The sequence below is a fragment of the Carassius gibelio genome, chromosome A1 (assembly GCF_023724105.1).
Source record: "Carassius gibelio isolate Cgi1373 ecotype wild population from Czech Republic chromosome A1, carGib1.2-hapl.c, whole genome shotgun sequence".
Taxonomy (NCBI): domain Eukaryota; kingdom Metazoa; phylum Chordata; class Actinopteri; order Cypriniformes; family Cyprinidae; genus Carassius; species Carassius gibelio.
Window position 1 is genome coordinate 4871973 of NC_068371.1, and position 20783 is coordinate 4892755.

At 37.9% G+C, this 20783-nt stretch overlaps 2 protein-coding genes across 3 annotated transcripts in view; one reads left to right on the forward strand and one right to left on the reverse strand.

Annotated features, from left to right (window-relative positions):
• LOC127964972 (E3 ubiquitin-protein ligase RNF38-like) overlaps positions 1–9984 on the reverse strand; it is a 29911-nt gene extending 19927 nt beyond the window's left edge. The window contains exons 1-2 of one of the 2 annotated variants that reach the window (XM_052565527.1): positions 9825–9984; positions 8201–8787 (exon numbers count right to left, since the gene is read on the reverse strand). In XM_052565527.1, coding sequence (XP_052421487.1) covers positions 8201–8705 — 505 coding nt within the window. In that variant the 5' untranslated portion in view covers positions 8706–8787; positions 9825–9984. The remainder of the gene's footprint in view (positions 1–8200; positions 8788–9824) is intronic. The other variant, XM_052565603.1, reaches the window with a different exon arrangement.
• Positions 9985–17176: 7192 nt separating this feature from the next.
• LOC127965166 (cysteine-rich protein 2) lies at positions 17177–20783 on the forward strand. The gene is made up of 4 exons (XM_052565850.1): positions 17177–17343; positions 19443–19537; positions 19640–19694; positions 19947–20783. The coding sequence occupies exons 1-4, from the start codon at positions 17301–17303 to the stop codon at positions 19991–19993; spliced, it is 240 nt and encodes a 79-aa protein (XP_052421810.1). The 5' UTR covers positions 17177–17300; the 3' UTR covers positions 19994–20783.

The window sequence follows — 20783 nt, forward strand, 5'->3', positions numbered from 1 at the left end:
CTATAGAGTTACGCTGGGCTGGGACTAAAGTTGAGATTGGTCTTGGTGCACACTTACGTCAGACGAGAGATTTACACAGAGATGAGAGGTCAATGCGGTTTGAGCAAAGCCACATTTATGCATTGGTCTCCAACAAATACAAAAGACCGGAGCACGGGATGGCGCTCTCATGAAGACAAACGCTAGAATGGAGTGTAGCAAAATGTCATTCGCTCCTTAGAGGATTCAGGATTGATGAACACTGGGCCAATCAAATATGGTGTCAAATCCTGATTCGCAACCATTCAGTAATGACAATGGATCAAGAGTTGGGTTTGACTTTATTTACAGACAACTGACGCAGATAACATGCAGCACAAGGACTTCTGGGGTTACTTGGCTTTTGAAAAGAACTAAGCCTTGAAGAAAGCTTCATCACACCCAAAGAGAGTAAACTGGGTGCACAAAGAATAAAAATAATGAAAGCGAGTTAATAAGCATCTGTTTACGGACCATAAGAATATGCTGCATAAAAGGGAACATTAGTTGATTATTGGCAAAATTTGGCAAAGTCCAAGTACAACACTGCATCTGGGTTATAATTCAAATCAGGTGGACGTTTACTTAAATTAAAAAAAGACCAGAAAGCCTTTTGTTGCTACTGTACCTTTAAAGTACTGCTATATGTAAATGAACCTATAATGATTGGCTCACATGTGCATTCAACTGTAATTCACATTCAGCTCACTCAATAATGGTTACTAAAGTCTTGATGTTAAAATGCTCACGGTTGCAACGGTTTATATTCATTAACCATCTGGGTGGACCAGAGAGCACGTTTATGCAAAGTACATCAAACTGACTTTAAAAGTGCAAGGAAAATTCTGTTCTTGTTCACAATTTGATTAAAGGAATCGTTAACAATCATTACGTGAATTATAAGGCAGACTTACTGAATACCTTATGATTCTCATCTCTATCATAACTGATTCTAGGTTTGCTGACGGTTCAGTTAACACAGGCCTGCTGGTCAATACTCACGTCCACATACAAAGAGTAAAGGCCTTAAAACAGAACTGTTGGAGAAGTTAAGAGTGTGTATGAGAACGTTACAGCCCTGACGGCCACATGGATGAGATCGAGTCAGTCATTCATCTTTCCCTCATAACCACCTCATGATGCATGTGATCAGGAAAACGTAACTCCATGTCCATCTGTGGCTCAATGCTTGAGACATTATTGATAGCATGAATGGACAGCAGTAGTGTTCAAGCAAGAGACTATAGGCTATAGGGCTGCATGATTAATCTAAATTAAATCGCAAAAGGCGATAAATCGCAATTAGGCAGAAGCTGCGATTGTCATGCTTTCCTTTAGTGAAGCACGTTTCAGTGATCAGCAGTAAATATCTATAGGAGGTCCAGAGGGCGCTCTCGTACTGAATCTTCAAATACGCTTCACAGAAGAAACCCAGGAAATCCCTGTAGAGGTTGCTAAAAAGAAAATTCAACTGCTTTCATTGATTCAACATGACTAATAAACACACGACTATGACAATATATTGTTTATCTGAGTTGGTCTTGTCTTTTTTTATTATAATAAATTAAATAATGCAATGCTAATCGACATAGTATTTTAAGCAGTGATAAAGGCTATGAACTGTTGTGTGCCTTATCCGGTGTAAAAAGCTACATCATCTCACAGAATGATTTATTTCAAACAATCGACTGACGTTATGAAGTGATTTTGGAGTAAAAACATTATTAATGTGGAATTTTGTAATTAGTAGCTAATCTCCATCACGTGCTTTCAGATGGAGCAGCATTTACTACACAGAGTTGTAGTTTACTGACAAGTGACACAAACTGCTTTCATAAATGCTTTTTTTTTTCATAACTGCGCGCTAAAATCGTCTGCGATTATTAATGCGATATTACTTAGCTTCTCAGTGAACTACGGCTCTGTAGTAAATGGTGCTCCATCTGAAAGCACGTGATGGAGATCATCTACTAATTACAATACTGGCTTCACCGACAATGACAAACACATTAGATTATCGTGCAGCCCTACTGTGCTATATTATAAATAAAGCCACTCCTAAAAGGCATTGTTTGCAGCAAAGTGACAGCTGTGAACATTTTTCATTATTACACCGTGTGTGCGCCAGAGTTTTTGTCTTTTGACAAACAAACTTTTTTTAAAGTATAAACTACCATTTTAAAGTTTGGGGTCAGTGTGTTTTTTTTCCATTTATATAAAACAAATATTTTTTATTTAGCAAGGACACGTTAAATTGATCAAGTGACAGTAAAAAAAACAATTTAATATCAAATAAATGCAGTTTTTCTTTACTTTTGATTCAAAGAATCCTGAAAAAAAACCTGTAGGCCTACGTCAGTATCCACAAAATATTAAATCAGTTTTCAACATAAATAAGCAGCAAATCAGCTTATTAGAACAATTTATGAAGGATCATGTGACACTGACTGAAGTAACAGCTGCTTTGTCATCACAGGAATAAATTATATTTTTTTAATAAAAAGAAAAGTTACAGAGAGATTTCACAATATTAATAATTTTAACTATTTTTATTCTAAATGCAGTCTTGGTGTGCATAAGAGATTCTTTCAAACACATTTACAGAAGAAAAAGTTCCTGACCCTAAACTTTTGAATGCTACATGTATGGCAACTGTAACAGACCTAATCTTAACCCAACTGTCCCAACATTGTGAAATGTATTGTGTGCAAAAAGTAAAAATAAGAAGTTCAGGTCGAAAAGTTCAATGAGGAGAACAATATGACTGGATTATTTGCATCCATTGAAAAACACTGCATTGTTATTTTTCTTGCAATATTACCAACAAAATATTATTATAGCTTATCATTTTCTATTAAATGGGTACCACATATAAAAAAAAAAAAAAAATAAAAAAAAAAATTCACAGTCTTTAAAATGCATTTGAAAATTCAATTAGTGCCATATTTTTGCAAAAGGATGTGGTGCCTAACAAGTCAAAACAAAAATGTATTCCACGTCACAGCAGACACTAATGTTTTTCAAGCAACTGGAATCCTGCACCGAACAATCTGCATTTATGAGCAGTTTTATAAAGTCTAGTTGACTTTAGACTTCATGAAAATAAGTGAATGCTCTCACACACTTACTCACTCAAATTCAGACAAAACGCTTGGCTTTCTGACAGCTGGCTGTCTGTACAGCACAAATCCAGCCAAAGTCCAGCTGAATTCACAGCCATATTTCATAGGAGAGATGAAACAAGCTTCTTACTGCTGTGGTGAGGACATGAATGTGTGTGCGTATAAAGTCACACACAGCATCATATCAAGGCTAATATCACAAATTACAGTCTAAAGAGGGTTTATAATATTCAATCGTGATTTTTTTTTCCAACCACAAACCCATCCTCTCCCTTTCTCCACCTTCATCATTTTCTCTTTCAACACACCTGGCACCTGTAAGCACTTCTGAGCGTCTGTTCTGCTTTTTTTTGTCTTCTCTCACTTCTCTCTGAAGATGATGCCAGGTCAGTGCAGTAGAGGAGAAAACCTCCAACCTTCCTTTTAACACTCGTCCCGTTCCTCTGTTCCTTGGCTGAAAGGAAGCGGCCGTGCTTTCTGAAAGGTTTATTGAGAGCTAGGGATAAGGGCTTGTGCTAATGCTCAAACTGCACTACTGGTTTAAATAATGATCAGGAGCATAGTCCAATTAAAACAGCTTACTGACACTACAAAGCCCAGCGCTCATCTCCCGCGCTGCACCTTGCCTGCTGAACAGCCCGTGCTGTGTATGTGTGTGTGCGCAAGAGACGCAGACCTACTCAAGGTGAAAACTGAAGAGTCCTTCAGGGACACCGGCTTGATTTTGAGCACGCAGCAACAGTTGTCTTCATGTTAAGTGGAGCTCTGCATCGTACTGATGTGCACTAAAATAGAAGCTGTTGTTCTACTACAGATTGGTTCGCCAGACTAAACCGGGGAATGGACTCACAAAACAACCCACGCTAGCTCTGGGGACCAGCTGGGTGCCCATAATACAAGCTTGCCCATCCTTAAACGAGAGTAATGAAGCTGGATAAACAAGGCTCGACCATTTCAAGCATGTCCTTTAAATTAGCAAGAGTTAGATTGTAACAGTGACACTCTCTCCAACAGCAATAGTTCAAATGAACCACAGCCACTATAGAATTGCAAAAGAAATAGCAATAAATAAATGCATATGAGCAACTTGCAGCTCATATTTACACCCTGTATACATTGAAAAGTATGATTTACTGTAACACACTGCTTTCACGGGTACACCTCACGAGTATTTTCACACCTATAGTTTATTTGGAGCATTTGATTCAGAAGCTGGTGTATTTTCTCCTTAGCGTGTCGCATTCAAGCTTACATGAACTAACAGCACTCGAATCTGCAGCCCAAAATAATAATACTAACAAGATCTCCTTGAGGTTGAAATACATTCAGATACTAAATCTGAAAACACCCTTATACACTGATTATGTTGTCAGACTCAAATGCTATTTTATGACTCTTTCACCTCTCATCACACTTTTCCACCTAAGTTCTAAGTTGGTGTACTTTACAGAATTGTATTTTTCTGAAACATTTGTGAAACCTTAAAAAAAAAAAAAAAAAAAAAGATTTAAGAAACTGACACACATGCATCAGTATATATGTACCAAAATGTGAGGACTTTTCTTTTCTAGGCTTATTTTAATTGAAAATTTTAAGAATTTTATGGTATGCATTTCCATTTAAAAAAATTTGCTAAACAGACCTGACAGTATTACTCTCTTATAGATACATTCTTAAACATAAAGGTTCTTTAAATTGCATCTACAGTTCCATAAAGAACCTTTACATTGCATAAAAAAACTTTATGGTGAAAAAGCTTTTTTTTTTTAGATTGTCAAATTGCTCTTCACACTAAAAGAACAAAAAAAAAATGTTTAAGAACTTTTTACTTAAAGCCTCTTTTAAGGAACCCAAATATCCCAAATCTACAATAATCCCCTTTTGGGACTTTTTATTTTTGAGTGTAGCTCACATTATAATCAGTTTAACCAAAATATTTAATAAACAAATGTACAAGGGGTAGGAGATCTGATGGAATTTTATGAATGACAGACACTCCAATTCTGTGGAAACCAAATTGTGCGTGCCTGCTCGTAATCAAAAGTAAATGGGTCACATCAAACTTCGATCGGAGGAGGATACGAGTTGTTACGAGTCAGCAGAACGGAGCTTGGTCTGGACCGGCCCCAGGGGGGATTCTACACCCTTCAAATGATCTTGAACTGTCTGCATGCACACACACACACACTCACCAGCGGAGGGGCTGCATGCACACAAGCCCACCAGAAATCCGTTTCTTTATTGATTTTATGGGACCTGAAAGCCCTTTTTCTCCCTCGCCGCGCAGAGCTGAGAATAATACCAAACACCTACAGCAGAATAAGCCTCAGGAGGTCTAACACGGTTCCTCCCTCTATACATACATGTGCATTTACAGGCAAATATGAGTTTCGATGAGAGGATGAAATATGCAGAAGGGTAAATGGACAGGGAAAGTCAGTGTGAGAAAATGAAAGGGGAATCGGGTGGACAAAAGAGATAAAGGGATGAGGAATGAGAGCGGGAGAGGCAGAGAGAGAGCGCTTCTGTATTGAGAGCAGATGGTGTTGAACTCATGGGATTTCAGTGTGCCGAGCTTCTCTCATTATCAAAGCGGCCTATCTGATCTCAGTCAATATCACACACACACACACGGCTACTGTATATCCCACTAGTCAATATCACATATACACTCTCAGGTAAAATACCTCTGATTATCCATCCAGAGTCAGTATCACATTCATCTCTAGATGAGCATATCAGGACAAATCATAGGACAGAGAGAGAGAAAAGACTTGCTTAATGACAAAGAGACCCAACAAAGCTCACACACATTAGTCTAGTTGGTGCAGCGGCGGCAGCGAGGCAAAGCAGGTTGCTTGACACTCACTGCATCAGACAGGTATTTCCAGTCTGGGCTTTTTAGTAAAGTGTGTTTGTGTAGTGCAGCTTGGCCACAAAAAGCAACTGCCAGTGGGCAAACACACCTGAGCTTAAAGCGCAACACCTGAGATATTACAATTCAACCCTTCACACATGCATTCACAGTCATACAGTGCCTGGGCTCTGTTTTCCAATTTATTTATTTTACATGCGTTATGTCATCAAGCCCCACTTAATGTCTCGTAACAGTTTGTAAGAGGTGGCTACATTAACTCTAGGTGCGTGACCACATGGGCGCATGTGCATTTGGACCCGCCAGCTTGCCGTCTATGGCTAAAAGGAAGTACTGATTAAGCCCATTATGTGGCAGGAAATAAGGATGCCAGAGGCTTGAACACTTTATATTTTGGAAATTCCAATCGGCTATACTGAAATCTTAAAGCACTGTGATGCTGTTGGACAGACGACACAATCTGGTCAATTATTAACTTAAACCCTAAAGTCGGTGGGAGGAACTAGTGTCCCATACTTTGGGGGAAAGCGCTGTGCTATTTTGGACCAGCGGATAACAACATTAACCATCTAAAACAGAGGAGAATAGTCACAGCTTGTGTAATTGAATGAATGCAAGTCCGTCTCTAGTACTAAAGAGCATCTTGTCAAATCTACTGCTTAAGGTAAACCATGAGGCACTAAAGCCCAAAGTATCATCATCAGGAATGTGTACAACAGCACACACGTGAGGGGAATGTTGAGCCAAAACGAGTCCACTACATGGTACTGCTTGTGTTGAACTCATCCATCCATGCTCATCTGCAGTGGAGTATACTTTGAAAGCTGTGCAGACACTGTAGGGCACAAGACGGAGCTGAGCACAAAATCAGTACAGAGTTTCCCATACACTGATGTATTTGTGGCGGCCCACCACAATATCAACACGGATTGCCACAAACAGAGTTTCCAAATGGCTTTGACTTCGTTGAATAAACATGAGCACGCGGCATAGGTGTTTGAATAGAAATGTATCTTTTTTTGAATGGAACCGATTGTCTTCAGAAAAGTTTCGGTGTCATTTTCATTTGATCTTTCCTATAATGCCTGATAAAGCAGAGTTCATGAGCGCATCTCAGTTTTGATTAAAGCAGTGACCGCGGAAACCGCTGTTTCAGCTTCTCCAAAAGCGCCTCCTGCTGGTAGAGAATGAATTTGCACTTTGAATAAGACCATCTGCGGTTTTATATTTACATTATATACACTGGAAGCTCCTGTCATCAACTTAAATTCCTTGCGTGTGTCAACATACTCTCATGACACATAGCTCTTCTGATTCTGATATACATTTCCCCAGGGGCATGTGCCGCAACTCATATAGTGCAAGTCTGTGGGAAAGCAATTGGTTTCCCACAGATTAATAGAATACCAATATTGAGCTGATAAGAATGCTTGGTGTATTGCTCATGAGAACATGTGCAAAAAGTTATGAAGAAATAAGGAAAACTGCAATTTTGTCTGGTATCAGGGGTAAAATGCCATATTGTGACCCTACACAAACTTGAAACAAAGTCAATTTAAGAAAATATCAGAGCTCACGTGAATCCTGTGTGTGACTTTCCTACATCCCTGATACTGAGATAGTACTGGGAAGAGTGGAATACAAAGCTGCATGGCTGCTGAAGGAGATGGCTGATATTTGTGACTTCTGTTCTTCTGATTGAATGCTCCACAAATACAGGGTACAATCAGTCCAAAACTATTCCAAACAATAACACTACAATAAACTGCTGGAGAAGAGCCCTCAATTCCAGATGTGGTCGGTGAAGTGACATACAGGCAAGTATGGTGACCCATACTCAGAATTCGTGCTCTGTATTTAACCCATCCAAAGTGCACACACACAGCAGTGAACACACACACACACACACCGTGAACACACACCCGGAGCAGTGGGCAGCCATTTATGCTGCTGCGCCCAGGGAGCAGCTTAAGGGAACCTCAGTCGTGGTATAGCCAGCCCGAGAGTCGAACCCACAACCTTAGGGGTTAGGAGTGAAACTCTCTTACCATTAGGCCACGACATTCCCCAAAGAGATACCATTTTCCAACCAAATATAGTACAGCATGTTAAAATCTCAATAAAGTAAAAAAAAAAAAAAAAAACTATTTTTTCTGAAAATGATGGTGGTTTAAGGCTGGTTTACCTGCTCCTGAGTTTCTGTGCGTTCCAGGCCCTGTGTGTCTGTTGGAGCCTGGGGAAAGCGTGTTTCCGGGTGGGCGCAGGTTTTCGGTGTGTCCATGAGCAGCTCCGAGCTGATGTTGGTGGTGGATTATTCCTCCAGCTGGACTTAACGCACCGCCACCACTCCCAGCATTACCATTTGGGTTAGATAATCCACCATGGTAAAATCCAGACCGCGAGCGTGATCGAGTCCTGGGGGGCTCCATAGTCACTGGATGGGGGTGATGATGATGATGGTGGTGGTGGTGGAGGAAAGAGGAAGTGGGAGGGGAATGAGACGCCGCAGAGGAGCTCTCAAGCGCTCCAGAGAGTCTAGTGCGGCCAAAGCTGTGGTCCCCCTCTGAACCCTCGTATTCCGCTGGCTGGGCCCCTACGTCCTCGCATAAATCAGCACGCTTGGGAACGGGGTCCGGGGAACAGACGCGGGGCTCTCGAGACACTGAATGACCAGTTGAGGCGATTGGCATTTCCTTTCAGCTTGTATGAGTCCCCCTCTCTCGCTTCCTCCTCTCCGATTCCACGCCAGAAAACACTTACAGGTTAAAAACACTGTTCGGAAAACAGTCAAATAAATAACTATGAATTATCTTTTCTTCTAGTTAAAATTCTTTTTAAATAAACTTCATGTATTAGTCTTTAAAAAAAATTTTTTTTAATTTTTTTACATTTATAGCAAGGTAACGTTAAAGGGACGATGCAATACTAAAGAACTGGAGATTAAATCTGGTCTACAAACGAGCTGATGAGGTTTAAAGCCCTGTTTTTACTTTAGAAGCTCTATTCCTTATAGGCGTTTCCTGCTTACTAACGTTACATACAAAACTGTTATAAAATATATATATATCAGTAGAATCCGTTATCCGTTCTGTGTACTTAAAGCATTTTAAAAGCGTTTTAAACTTCCGAAACAAAGGCAAATTATGCCAAAGAAGAAACAAAAACAACAAAAAAACGAGCTGCGACGCGCTACACAACACAGCACGCACGCACGTGCGTTGTGTTTATGACTAATACAGCCAATAAATAAAGTATAGAAATATGAGAGAGCAGCTAGTTATCATACACTTCCGCGAAGCGCTAGCGTTAGCTCCCAGCTATAGAAAACACACAAATACACCTCATATTGTCCGTCCACCGCTCTTCTAACACGCCTAACACAGAGATATACTCTATAAAACACGCTTTGTTGTTCCAGACAGTGTGTAACTGGTTTAATTCACATTCAGAGTGAAACCGTGGAGATATATTAGCTTGCGTTAGCAGCGAGTCTCGCGCTGGCTTTAGTCCACCATCTGCCTTTAGTCTCACAAAACTACCTCAAAAAAGCCCTGGTCGTCCTTTAAACCCCCTGAGCCACATGTCCTGACCAGGTTGCTCATCGCTAACCGGATCTGCCTGGGTTATGAAGGGCATTTATATTTATAAACTCTCTTTTGTGTCGATCAGTGAGAGCTGAAGCGTTCTTCTAAAGTCCCTAATTATATTTACACCAGTGGAAAAAGCGGCGAAAAAAGCTATTTTTTCCACTCCTCCGACTCAGACAAAAACATGTGTATATTAGCTATGAAATAAATAGCGGAACTCACCCGGAGCTGTGTGTTGTGAAGTGTTTTGGAGCTGGTCTTTGGCGTGGTGCTCCTGCGCTCAGACGGTGTCAGTGAGAATAATGTGACAGACCATCAGCGCGATTTCACAGCTCCAGCACAGCAGACCAGAGCAGTCGAGCGCAGAGCGCACTCACTGCTCTCAAGCCACAGTATCATCCACATATTGAGAGAGGCTCACTTCACACTTCAAATGAAATGAAAGACGGACGTCCATCTCTAGTACGTGAAATCCTTCGGAAAACAATATAAAAAAGCAGTCTGCTAATTCTCTGTATTTCTATTGTATTCAAACTTAATTCAAACGTAATGCTGTAAATAAAATCTTTACCATCTCCAGATTTCCTGAAATTCAGACTGAAATGTTTACTTTAGGTCTTCTACTTAGTTGGTTTTATTCTTTAATCTTGTGTAAACTGTTGGCTGTATTATCTGCATTATTATTTATGTTCTTATCAAGTTTATCTTGTGCTTTTTTATGAATTGTTTGCATTTCCATTTAACTTTTGTACAACTTTAATGGCGTAAAGTTAAAATAAAATAAAAATAAAATTATGAAATAATAGTTTACCTATTTAAACAATATAAATATTAATAGTATTAATACTAACAGCTATTATTATTATTATTATTTAACCTGTTTACTGTCACTCACATTTTTGAACATAGACTTGAAAGTGCATGATCCAAACCTACATTTTTATAATTCATGACTGAAAACATTTTGTAAAATGTTTTTGATTTACCATTTTCATGGTAATGCAATGTTTGAATTTAAAATGGTTTTCAAGGGATAACATTTGAGAATTTATGTTTTCAAGTGATATGTAATTTGATAAAGTGTGATAGAGAAAAAGGCAACAAAGAAGACAAAGGTCAGAATTCCTGTTATGATGAAGGTTTGTGGTGTACACTCTTGCCATAAATTAATATTACTTTTCCTAGATAATTTTTAACAAAAAGATTGTTAAAATATCTATTTAGGAGTCTTAGACCTTTCCATCGATATATAGTTTGTCATGATTAGATTAGGATTTAATTGTAATATAGTGAAGTAAACGTAGGCGGCCCACCGAGGGGCCTTGTGGAAGTTAACAGGTTAAAATAGGTGGCGCTTGTGGCCCCTCTATCGTGATTCCATTGCTCTGGACTAGTTGCAGCACTGAAGGGAATGCAAACTAGAGAGATGCCTCGCTGAAGGGGAAACTCGTGAATAATTTACAAATATTAGATGCTTCTCCAATTTATCTTGACAAACTGCCTCCGTTCACTTAAATATCCCATGCATTTTTTTCTCGATGTATGTAAACGTTTGATTTGCTTCGCCTGTAGTTGTTAACACTGGATATTCTCTAGGGCTTGCTGGACATTTAAACCTGAACACGCCTCTTGTTGGCCAGTAGCATGCAAGTCGACCCAAACAAAACAAAGATGTAATGAAATCGACAAAATTATGTAGTCTACTTTTAAGAATTCTAGATTAACTTCTCTTAGTCTTGGATTTCTGTATAGTCTATGTATCACATTTATGTGAACATATGGGTATAACGTTTAACAGATCTATAAATTTGTATTCAAGATTTCTTCAATGAGTCACATAGGAGCTGTGCATGTGGGTGTGAGTCTCATTTTCAAATCCCACCTTGACACACTGTTTTTATCTCGCTTTATTTCGAAAACACACTCCCGTGCACGTCATATGCTTCCCAGAATGTGTTTATGATGTGCTATTTCTGCCTGTCCTGTATCCCTTTATTTGTGAAGACTAACAGCTCTCCTGGTTTCATAGAAACACACATTGAGAAGATACTACAATCACAGTAGGCATGTTCTGTAGTGATAATTTAAAGATTGGGCGAGAGATGGCAGCAAGAGGGGTTTGAAAGGAAAAATGGGGGAGTGATAGAGAGAGGGAAAGGGGGATGGGAAGAGAGAGAGAGAGAGAGAGAGAGAGAGAGAGAGAGAGGATGGGGGAAGGGAGGTGTGTGTGTGTGGTGGGGAGGGGGGTCTCAGCTGATAGGCCCTCTTATTGGTTTGTTCAAATGGTGGGGGAGGGCCCCCAGCATACACCAGCTGTATAAGGAGAGAGAGGAGAAACAAAGGGTGAGATGGCGAGGGGGGAAATAGCGTACGTTTCCTCACTAATACTCAGAGATAATTAAAATTCAGGCAAGGCTGATGATTTAAAATGCTCATTCGGTTCAAATTAAAAATTAACATGCGCTCGGATTCTGATTTGATACAATATTAAACACGAAAAACTTCCTTTTAAGTATACATGGTGACCATTCCCAAGCACTCTGTTTCCTTAACCTCGACCAGGCAGATTCTATTCATCAAGAGATCTTCGCAATGCAGTGAAATGTGTATACGCACATAAGCCAGAGGAAGCTGTGCTTTGCATTATTTATTTAAAGGACAAAGGAATTACTGGAAACCTCTAAAACCAGTGTGACTAGTCTCAAAAAAGAGAGAGAGGAACAGAGCAGACTGGGTGAGAATGAGCGCTAGAAAGAAAGAAGAGGGGAAAAACACAGGAAATGAGAGAGGGAGAAGGGAGGAGAGCGCCCGGCCTCCTTGCGTTTAAGCCAAACCAAATCTGAGTGAATTGGCATTGGCCGATTCGGATGAGAACCGAGAGGAAAAAACTATAAGACAGAAAAAAAGTTGAAGAGAAATGCTAAGAATGCAAAGGCAAGAATCAACACATTTAAGAGCCGTTTGTTCTGCTGGCTGACCCACTCTTTCTTCTGAATGCAGTTCTAAACTACTACATTTTCACACTGTAAGCCGAAAGCTGGTTTTGATTAAGATGCGTCGACTTGGGTGTTGGTAGTCAGCATTAATTAGTGGAAGAGCTGGGTTTAATCACCTCTGCGGGCCTGTAAACATAAAAACACGTCTACTAAACCTTAAAGTATGTTTTATCGTTGTTCTTCAAAAATGGTGCATGTCTTAAGCCGTCTAGTCGGACATCACCAGTTGGCTGAGACAGATGAGTTTACTGTGATGTCTTCTGGAGTAGAAATAGCAGGATCCTGGTCTAGGCGTCTCATGGAGCGTCTTCCCGTCACATCAGAGATTGAGTGTGTTTGCCAAGTTTCTGGTTCGTCGGGCATAGATTCGCTGTCTGCTTTCAAGCCTCTTGGCCCAATGCATGTCATGCCAAAACCAACTGAGACTTACAAACATTATTACACGCACAGTCGTACATAAATCACACACATGCCAGCTTGTCTCAAGCCTGCAGCTCTGTAACTTAACATGCCACATACTGTTCACATAAACATGCTTTATGGCATGTTATTAATGCTTGTCAGTATTGTGTGCACTGGGTTTTACACAAAGCCCCATTACAGCAAAACTTGTACAAATACTAACCATGAACTGTATGTGGTCGCTAACAAACATGTCTTATGTTCACCATGGCTGCATTCATTTGAATACAAATCCAGTAAAAACTGAAATAGTGTGAAACATTATTAAAATTTAAAATACAGTTTCAAATCCAGTCTTAAGTGTCACATGGTCCTTCAGACAGGAATAAGTTACATTTTTAAATATATTCAAATAGAATGCGGGTCTTTAAAATTGTATTGATATTTCACAATATTACTGTGTTTTTGACCAAACAAATGCAGTTTTGGTGAGCTTATAAGATACTTCTTTCAACAACATTAAAAAATCTTAATTTTACAAACTTTTGATCGATAATGTAGCTCTCATGATTTGATTATTTTAATGAATCATTCAGAAATGCTTAAACACTCAGGAGTTAGCCGTTTGAATCCGTCTGACAAATTCTATGTTGCATGAACTCATCGAATCAATTATATAATTAATAATAGAAATTCAGTTGCTTCAATATAACTAGACTGCTCTTACTTGCTCTGCAAGAAAGCAAAAATATATTCTCTATCTGTTTTTATACTCGTGATAGATAAAAGCTATGCAACTAAATTAATAAGTAGGCCTATATAATGTAATAATATAAAATAAAAAATAAATCAAATATTGACTAAAAGAGAATTATTCTTTTTTGAATGGAAACCATGTATATACACGTCTTTATTTTGCTGCATACTATTTTCATAAAGGTCTAATACAAAAATGAGTTAATATTCAGGATATTTGAATGTATAATAAAACCGTTTTCAACATTTTGTAATAATATCTCACTGAAAGAAGCATCTGACTCACTTTATTCCATTTTGGGATTCTTCATTTAATAATTCATGGCTAATCTTTAGCCAAATAATTTACATGTTCTTTTTTCATTGGCAATTCACCAGCATGTATAATGTATGTTTTTTTAGTCATGAATAAATTTGCTTTGACATAAGATTAGATTTATGTGTCATGTAGAAAATATACTTTGAATATTTTTCCTTTCAGTATAAAAAGGCCCGTGTTTGTCTGGACAGCTGTATGAGGTGAGTACTTTCTGAATATGTATTCATATTGCACAAATTGTGTACAGCTTGCTTGATTAAGAGGGCGACACAGCTTTCCCCACTTTCCCCTACGTTTATTCTATCCCCTCTTCTCCATTTCTCAGCCAGAAAGAAGAGGATTTAGGCTAGTTTTTCAGAGCCAAACCAAAGCAGCATGAAAAAGGACAGAAAGAGAAGCCCTCCCTTCCTCTAACCCTGTTTTGCTCTTCTCTGTGTAGTTTGGCAGTAGACACTAGTGTGTGTGTGTGTGTGTGTGTGAACAAGCACTCATGTGGACAGGGCTCTGACTCTGCTGTTTGGTGAAGTTCCAAGTTAGGCTTGATGGGAAATGTTTTTTTCATCCCTCTCTGAATGAAGTTGGTTCAGTATACACAAGACTGTCGAGCAACCATTGGACCAAATTCTGAGAAGAGACTGATGCTCAACACTTACCTGTCCAGCAGAAACACACTAGTATATATAGTAAATATCTTTTTTTGAATTCAAGAATTTGAGTGAACTTCACAGGGAATGGACTGAGGCTGGGGTCTAGGCATACAGACATGTCAAGGAATTTGGCTACAGTTGTCGTATTACTCTTTTAAGCCACTCCTGAACCACAGACTAATGTCTTACCTGGGCTAAGGAGAAGAAAGACTGGACTGTTGCAGAGTTGTCCAAAGTCCTCTTTTCAGATGAGAGCAAGTTTTGTATTTCATTTGGAAACCAAGGTCCTAGAGTCTGGAGGAAGGGTGGAGAAGCTCATAGTCCAAGTTGCTTGAGATCCAGTGTTAAGTTTCCACAGTCTGTGATGATTTGGGGTGCAATGTCATCTGCTGGTGTTGGTCCATTTTGTTTTTTGAGTCACTGCACCGGTTTACCAAGAAATTTTGGAGCACTTCATGCTTCCTTCTGCCGACCAGCTTTTTGAAGATGCTGATTTCATTTTCCAGCAGGATTTGTCACCTGCCCACACTGCCAAAAGCACCAAAAGTTGGTTAAATGACCAAAGTGTTGGTTTGCTTGACTGGCCAGAAAATTCACCAGACGTGAAACCCAGAGAGAATCTATGGGCTATTGTCAAGAGGAAAATTAAAAAAAAAGAGACTGCAGAAAAATGCAGATGAACTGAAGGCCAGTGTCAAAGAAACCTGGGCTCCATCCCACCTCAGCAGTGCCACAAACTGATCACCTCCATGCCACGTTGAATTGAGGCAGTAATTAAAGCAAAAGGAGCCATATACCAAGTATTGAGCGCATGTACAGTTAATGAACATACTTTCCAGAAGGCCTGCAATTCACTAAAAATGTTTTTTTAAATATTGGTCTTATGAAGTATTCTAATTTGTTGAGATTGGTGGGTTTTTGTTTAATGTGAGCCAAAATCATCACAGTTAAAAGAACCAAAGACTTAAACTACTTCAGTCTGTGTGCACTGAATTTATTTAATACATGAGTTTCACAATTTGAGTTAAATTAACAGAAACCAACAAACTTTTCCAGGACATTCTAATTTATCGAGGTGAAAATATATTCTAATATACATAAATGAAAACTTTATTGTTGTAAATATTATTGCAAAAGTTTTTTGAGAAATAAATCCATCTGTGCACCACAACAGATATAAGGTTTAAAGGTCTACAGGCTATTGGACACTTTAAAATTGCGCTCAGTGAGTTTTTTTTCTTTTCTTTTTTTTTTTTACAACACTTGCCAATACGAAAGTTGAGTTTATTTAGGATGCAGCATCGTGCAAATCCACACAATTTTTGCTGATGACATTTTAGAAATATAATTAAGCCATATATATAACAAAAGTGTCCATAAACATGGCAGATTCTATGAGGCATCCTGCTCCATGTGATATAAAACAGCTTTTATTAAACTACTTCGTGGAGTCTTCATCTCATGAAAATTCACATGATTTTAAAAGTATTCAAATGAGGAAAAAATACAAATAAAATAAATAAATAAAAATAAATAAATAAATAAAAATGAGTGGAAAAAATACAGAGAAGTTTTTTGAATTTATAAATGCTACAAATTTTCAGTCGCAGCTAAGCATTTGGCATTTATTGTAGAGGAAGAAAATCACATGCAGGAATTCCACATTGAATTGTTCAGACATGCAGACCATAACAAAGCTCTTCCTATTTAAATGAAGCCTATGTGTTTTCCCTTCCAGCTCACACATTGTGGAGGAGTTGTGTGTGTATGTGTATAAATCATGCTAAATGGAGGGCAATAGTGCATTGCAACTCGAGCCAGACTCTTATTCATCCTTTATATCTCAACACACACATACAAAAACACACTCTCAGTCTCGGCTTGAATGATTCTCCTTCTCACGGCTTTCTGTACTCATCCAATCAAGTGCCTTTTGGTGATGTCATCTGTGTGTGTGTGTGTGTGTGTGTGTGTGCGTGCCAGCAGTTTTGGGTTTCTCCTCAAGTCCAGTTCTCCCACACTGGAGCTTTTTAATCTCTTGGATGGAGAGAAAGAGGATGAAAAAGGGCGAGCGGACAGATCGAGGGGTTGAGAAGCGGCCACCATGACAACCTATGAAATCCGAGCAGCTGACATCTGTGTCCCTCGATCTCAATCTCCCTCTCTGTTGTTTCCTTGACTCGCATCCAGCAAACAACCCACAAGCTTTCATTTCATAACAGACTCCGACAAGTCTGATGACCTCACATGGCCCTCAACATCATCTTTGATTTCAAACTGCAACGACCGACCACAGAAGAAGTGTGAAGTGTCTTTAAAACAGCCAGACCGACTTAAGTCCAACCCCGCTATGACAGACTCATCATAACGCAGCACTTCTGACCAACATTTTCCTCCTCTCTGTCATCTGACTGTTCGAATTGAGCATATTTTCTTTTGAAATCATTTCTTGCTTCCTGTCACTGCACTGCTCTTGCCACATCCTTTGCTGTACTGAAGGGCTGTCACAATTGAGACGCTTACATATTTCCTGCATCTCAACATCTCACGCATCAAAATCTGTTAGAGATCTGTTACAATGGTGAGCTTCTGTCCTGTATGTGGGAAGCCTGTTTATTTTGGTGAGTGACATCTGGGGTTGGAGGGATCCATCATTAAAATGCTTAAAACATATACTGATTAAGATGATAATGAGGTTTTATGCAGTTCTCATCATTGAGAAACATCAGTGTAGAGCGTTGAGTTGCTGCATTGTTACGTTTGGATTCTGTTTTGACTTAACAGTGTCCATTAATTTGACTTGCTGTTGCTATATTTGAGTGATTTGGATTATATTGTGTGTTTGCATGTATAGTTATTGTGATAACTTCTCATGTTAAGTAAAATGAGATGTTGTAAAAAGAGCATAGCAGGGCATGCCAAATGGTAACTTTGAATTAGCTTTAGTTTCTGCTTTTATGCTAGGTCAAACAAACACTTTTTTGTGTAACCAAGTGTGTGTAAGCCTATATCTCAATACCTTTGTGTAGAGTTAATCAGTCTGCTGCTTCCTAACTGCCATCAGCACATCACAACATGAGTCACGCGAGCACAGGAAGTGTCTGCCTGTGGCAGGAAGTGGAATAGGCCAGAGCTAGAGATGCTTGACTGTTTAAATTGGCAGATAACAATACTGAAACCTATGAACACTTGAAGAAAGATGAGAATTTGGCCTGAAAAACCATGTAGCTGCCAGTCAGCATTCAGCATTGAAACCAAGGGAAAAAAGCTCCCTCTGTATTGAGCTGGACTGCAGGCAGGTCTGGTTCTGCCAGGAAGTGGAATATTGAATAATTTGCATACGGAATTAAAATTGTGTAATTCAATTCAAGAAAATGTTTAAACAAGGTGGTTAATGATTATTTAATTTAACGGGTATTATAATTTATTTTATTTTATTTTTTCTTTATATACTTTGTATATGTGTGCCTTGTATTAATCGCTACTAGTGAAAAAGTGCCGCTCATTTGATTGATAATTATGTACAAAGGGTAGGCTTAATAAGCAGAGGCTTCAGCCTACACCTTTTCGGTTATTATGTACAACTTTATTTATTTTTGTATGATTGATTGTTTGTGAGGACCGAAATTAAATAAATAAACAAATAAAAAAAAGAGAAAAAGCTAGAGGTTCAGACTCATTTTCATCCTGGTTTCATGTCCAGTGGTAACATTCAGGGGTTCAGTAGGAGGGCACATGAAAGGGGAATATCTACATAGAACTGAGAATGGGAATTCAGTCCAAAATGACTGTGGAATCAACATTTTGAGGAATTATTGAGAGTGTAATCTAAATTCAGATTCTCATTTTCCATATTATTGGGCGGTGAAAACGAATAGAATAATTCAGTTATTATTATCTTTTTTTTTTTACAACAGAATAATTTTGACTATGGAAGCCCATTTCCGCCACTGAATTAAAAATAAAAAAGGTAGTTGCACCTTTTTATCTCACAATTCTGACTTGTTTTCTCAGAACTGCTTGAAATAAACTCACAATTCTGTCTTTTTTCTCAGAATTGCATGATATAAATGGTCAGTTCAGACTTTTTTCTAAGAATTGCGTGAAATAAATTGTCAATTCAGACTTTTTTCTTAGAATTGCGTGATATAAAATCACAATGCAGACTTTTTTTCTCAGAATTGCGTGATATAAACTACTAATTGCGAGTTATAAAATCAGAATTGTGAGATAAAAAGTTGCAATAACGTTTTTTTTTTTCAGTGGCAGAAAAACCTTACCTTACAGTGTAAAACCTATGAGGCAAATCTACAGTACCACAAATGCTTACAAACTGAGGGACACATAATTTCAGAGGATGAGCAGAAATAATTCAGTTTAAAATTAAAACAAATGATTTTTAACCCAAAAACATTCACCTATGAGCGAAAAAGAGTAAATTAAGTTAAAATGTGATGAGATAGAATGTACATTATTGTGTTCATATATGTGTTATAATATAACAGGAAAAGCTAATAAAAAAAATAAATTAAATAAATAATTAAAATGTATTTATTATTCCATGGTGAAACCAGACTTACATACAAAACTCACATAAACAAACCACCGCACACATCTATGGCATGATTTTAAGCAGCTCCCTTGACTCTTACCAAACTAACCCCAGCTTCAGCAAACACACCTGGCTGATTGCTTAACCTTTGACCTTTGATCCATGCAGGTGAGAAGAAGAGGTCATTGGGACGAGATTATCACCCGTTGTGCTTGAAGTGTCACAAGTGTAAAAGACAGCTAACAGCTGGCCAGCATGCAGAGGTATACAAATACCTATATATATATATATATATATATATATACATTTTCATATATGCTATATATGTTGCCTTTTAATGTCACTGTTTTTACATCTCTGTGCAGCACGATGAGAAGCCATACTGCACTAACTGCTACATGAGAGATTTTGGACCCAGAGGTGAAAGCAATTGACTATTGTATTCATGTATATATATATATATATATATATATATATATATATATATATATATATATATATATATATATATATATATATATATATATATATATATATATATATACCTTTAAGTATATACATTTTTGTGTGTTTTAAGTATATTCTATTTAGTGTGTGTGTGTGTGTGTGTGTGTGTGTGTGTATTTTAAGTATATTAAATTATTTTTCTTTATTTATTTATTTATTGTGCAGGCAGCCAAAAACCTGTTGCTCGGACCTTTAACACGGCTGCTTCATAAGAAAGACACACCATCTAGATTTACAAACAACAGACCTACAGTATCTGATTTACACCGTCACGCACAGCAAACCACTGTAAAACACTCAGCGAAATGAGTTACTTCATGTTTGAATTCTTTTGCCATGATTTCACAGTTAAGGCACCTTAATATTATACATAATTGTTTTATTGAGTTGTATCTTATTCCTTAGAAAGAGAGATGTGGAAATATCAAACTATAGTAAAGCTAATGTTGGTGTAGGAGGCTCTCATGTACAATCATCATGTGTTTTTGGTTAAAAATACAAAGTCAAGACTTTGTATTTCATTAATTAATCAATTAACATGAAACACAATGTAAACACAATTTTTGTGCTCTATTATTGTTTGTTCTTTTCTGGGATTTTGAAGATCAGAGGCTATAAAACAAAAAGGTTTTTTTTTTCAGTAGGCAGTAAATGTATCTACAAAGCAAAAATTACAATAATTAATCATTGTGTATTTTTAATAAGAAGCAGAAGCCTGTGTCCCAAACCGCACAAGTGATGGCTTTATCATTTTTGTTAGTTCAGGAAGAATATATATTTGATTTTATTTAATTTTTTGTCATTACTTCATTGAAAGAAAGTGTCACTCATAACTGCCAGATAGCATATTGTCAACTCATTGAATCAGATTAATAATTTCATTTATTTTATCCTCAAATCCAGAAAATTAACTGAAAAAAAGAATGTAATAAATATTATGATTTTTATGGCATGTTTTTTTTTTTCAGTTGAAAATTTTATTTGAATAATTTAAGATTTATA

Bases quoted from the DNA above. Each gene is read 5' to 3' on its own strand.
- LOC127965166 (XM_052565850.1), top strand. From the start codon at position 17,301: ATGGTGAGCTTCTGTCCTGTATGTGGGAAGCCTGTTTATTTTG. The intron at 17,344-19,442 runs GTGAGTGACATC...TGATCCATGCAG, and splicing joins TGGGAAGCCTGTTTATTTTG to GTGAGAAGAAGAGGTCATTG. The intron at 19,695-19,946 runs GTGAAAGCAATT...TTTATTGTGCAG, and splicing joins GAGAGATTTTGGACCCAGAG to GCAGCCAAAAACCTGTTGCT.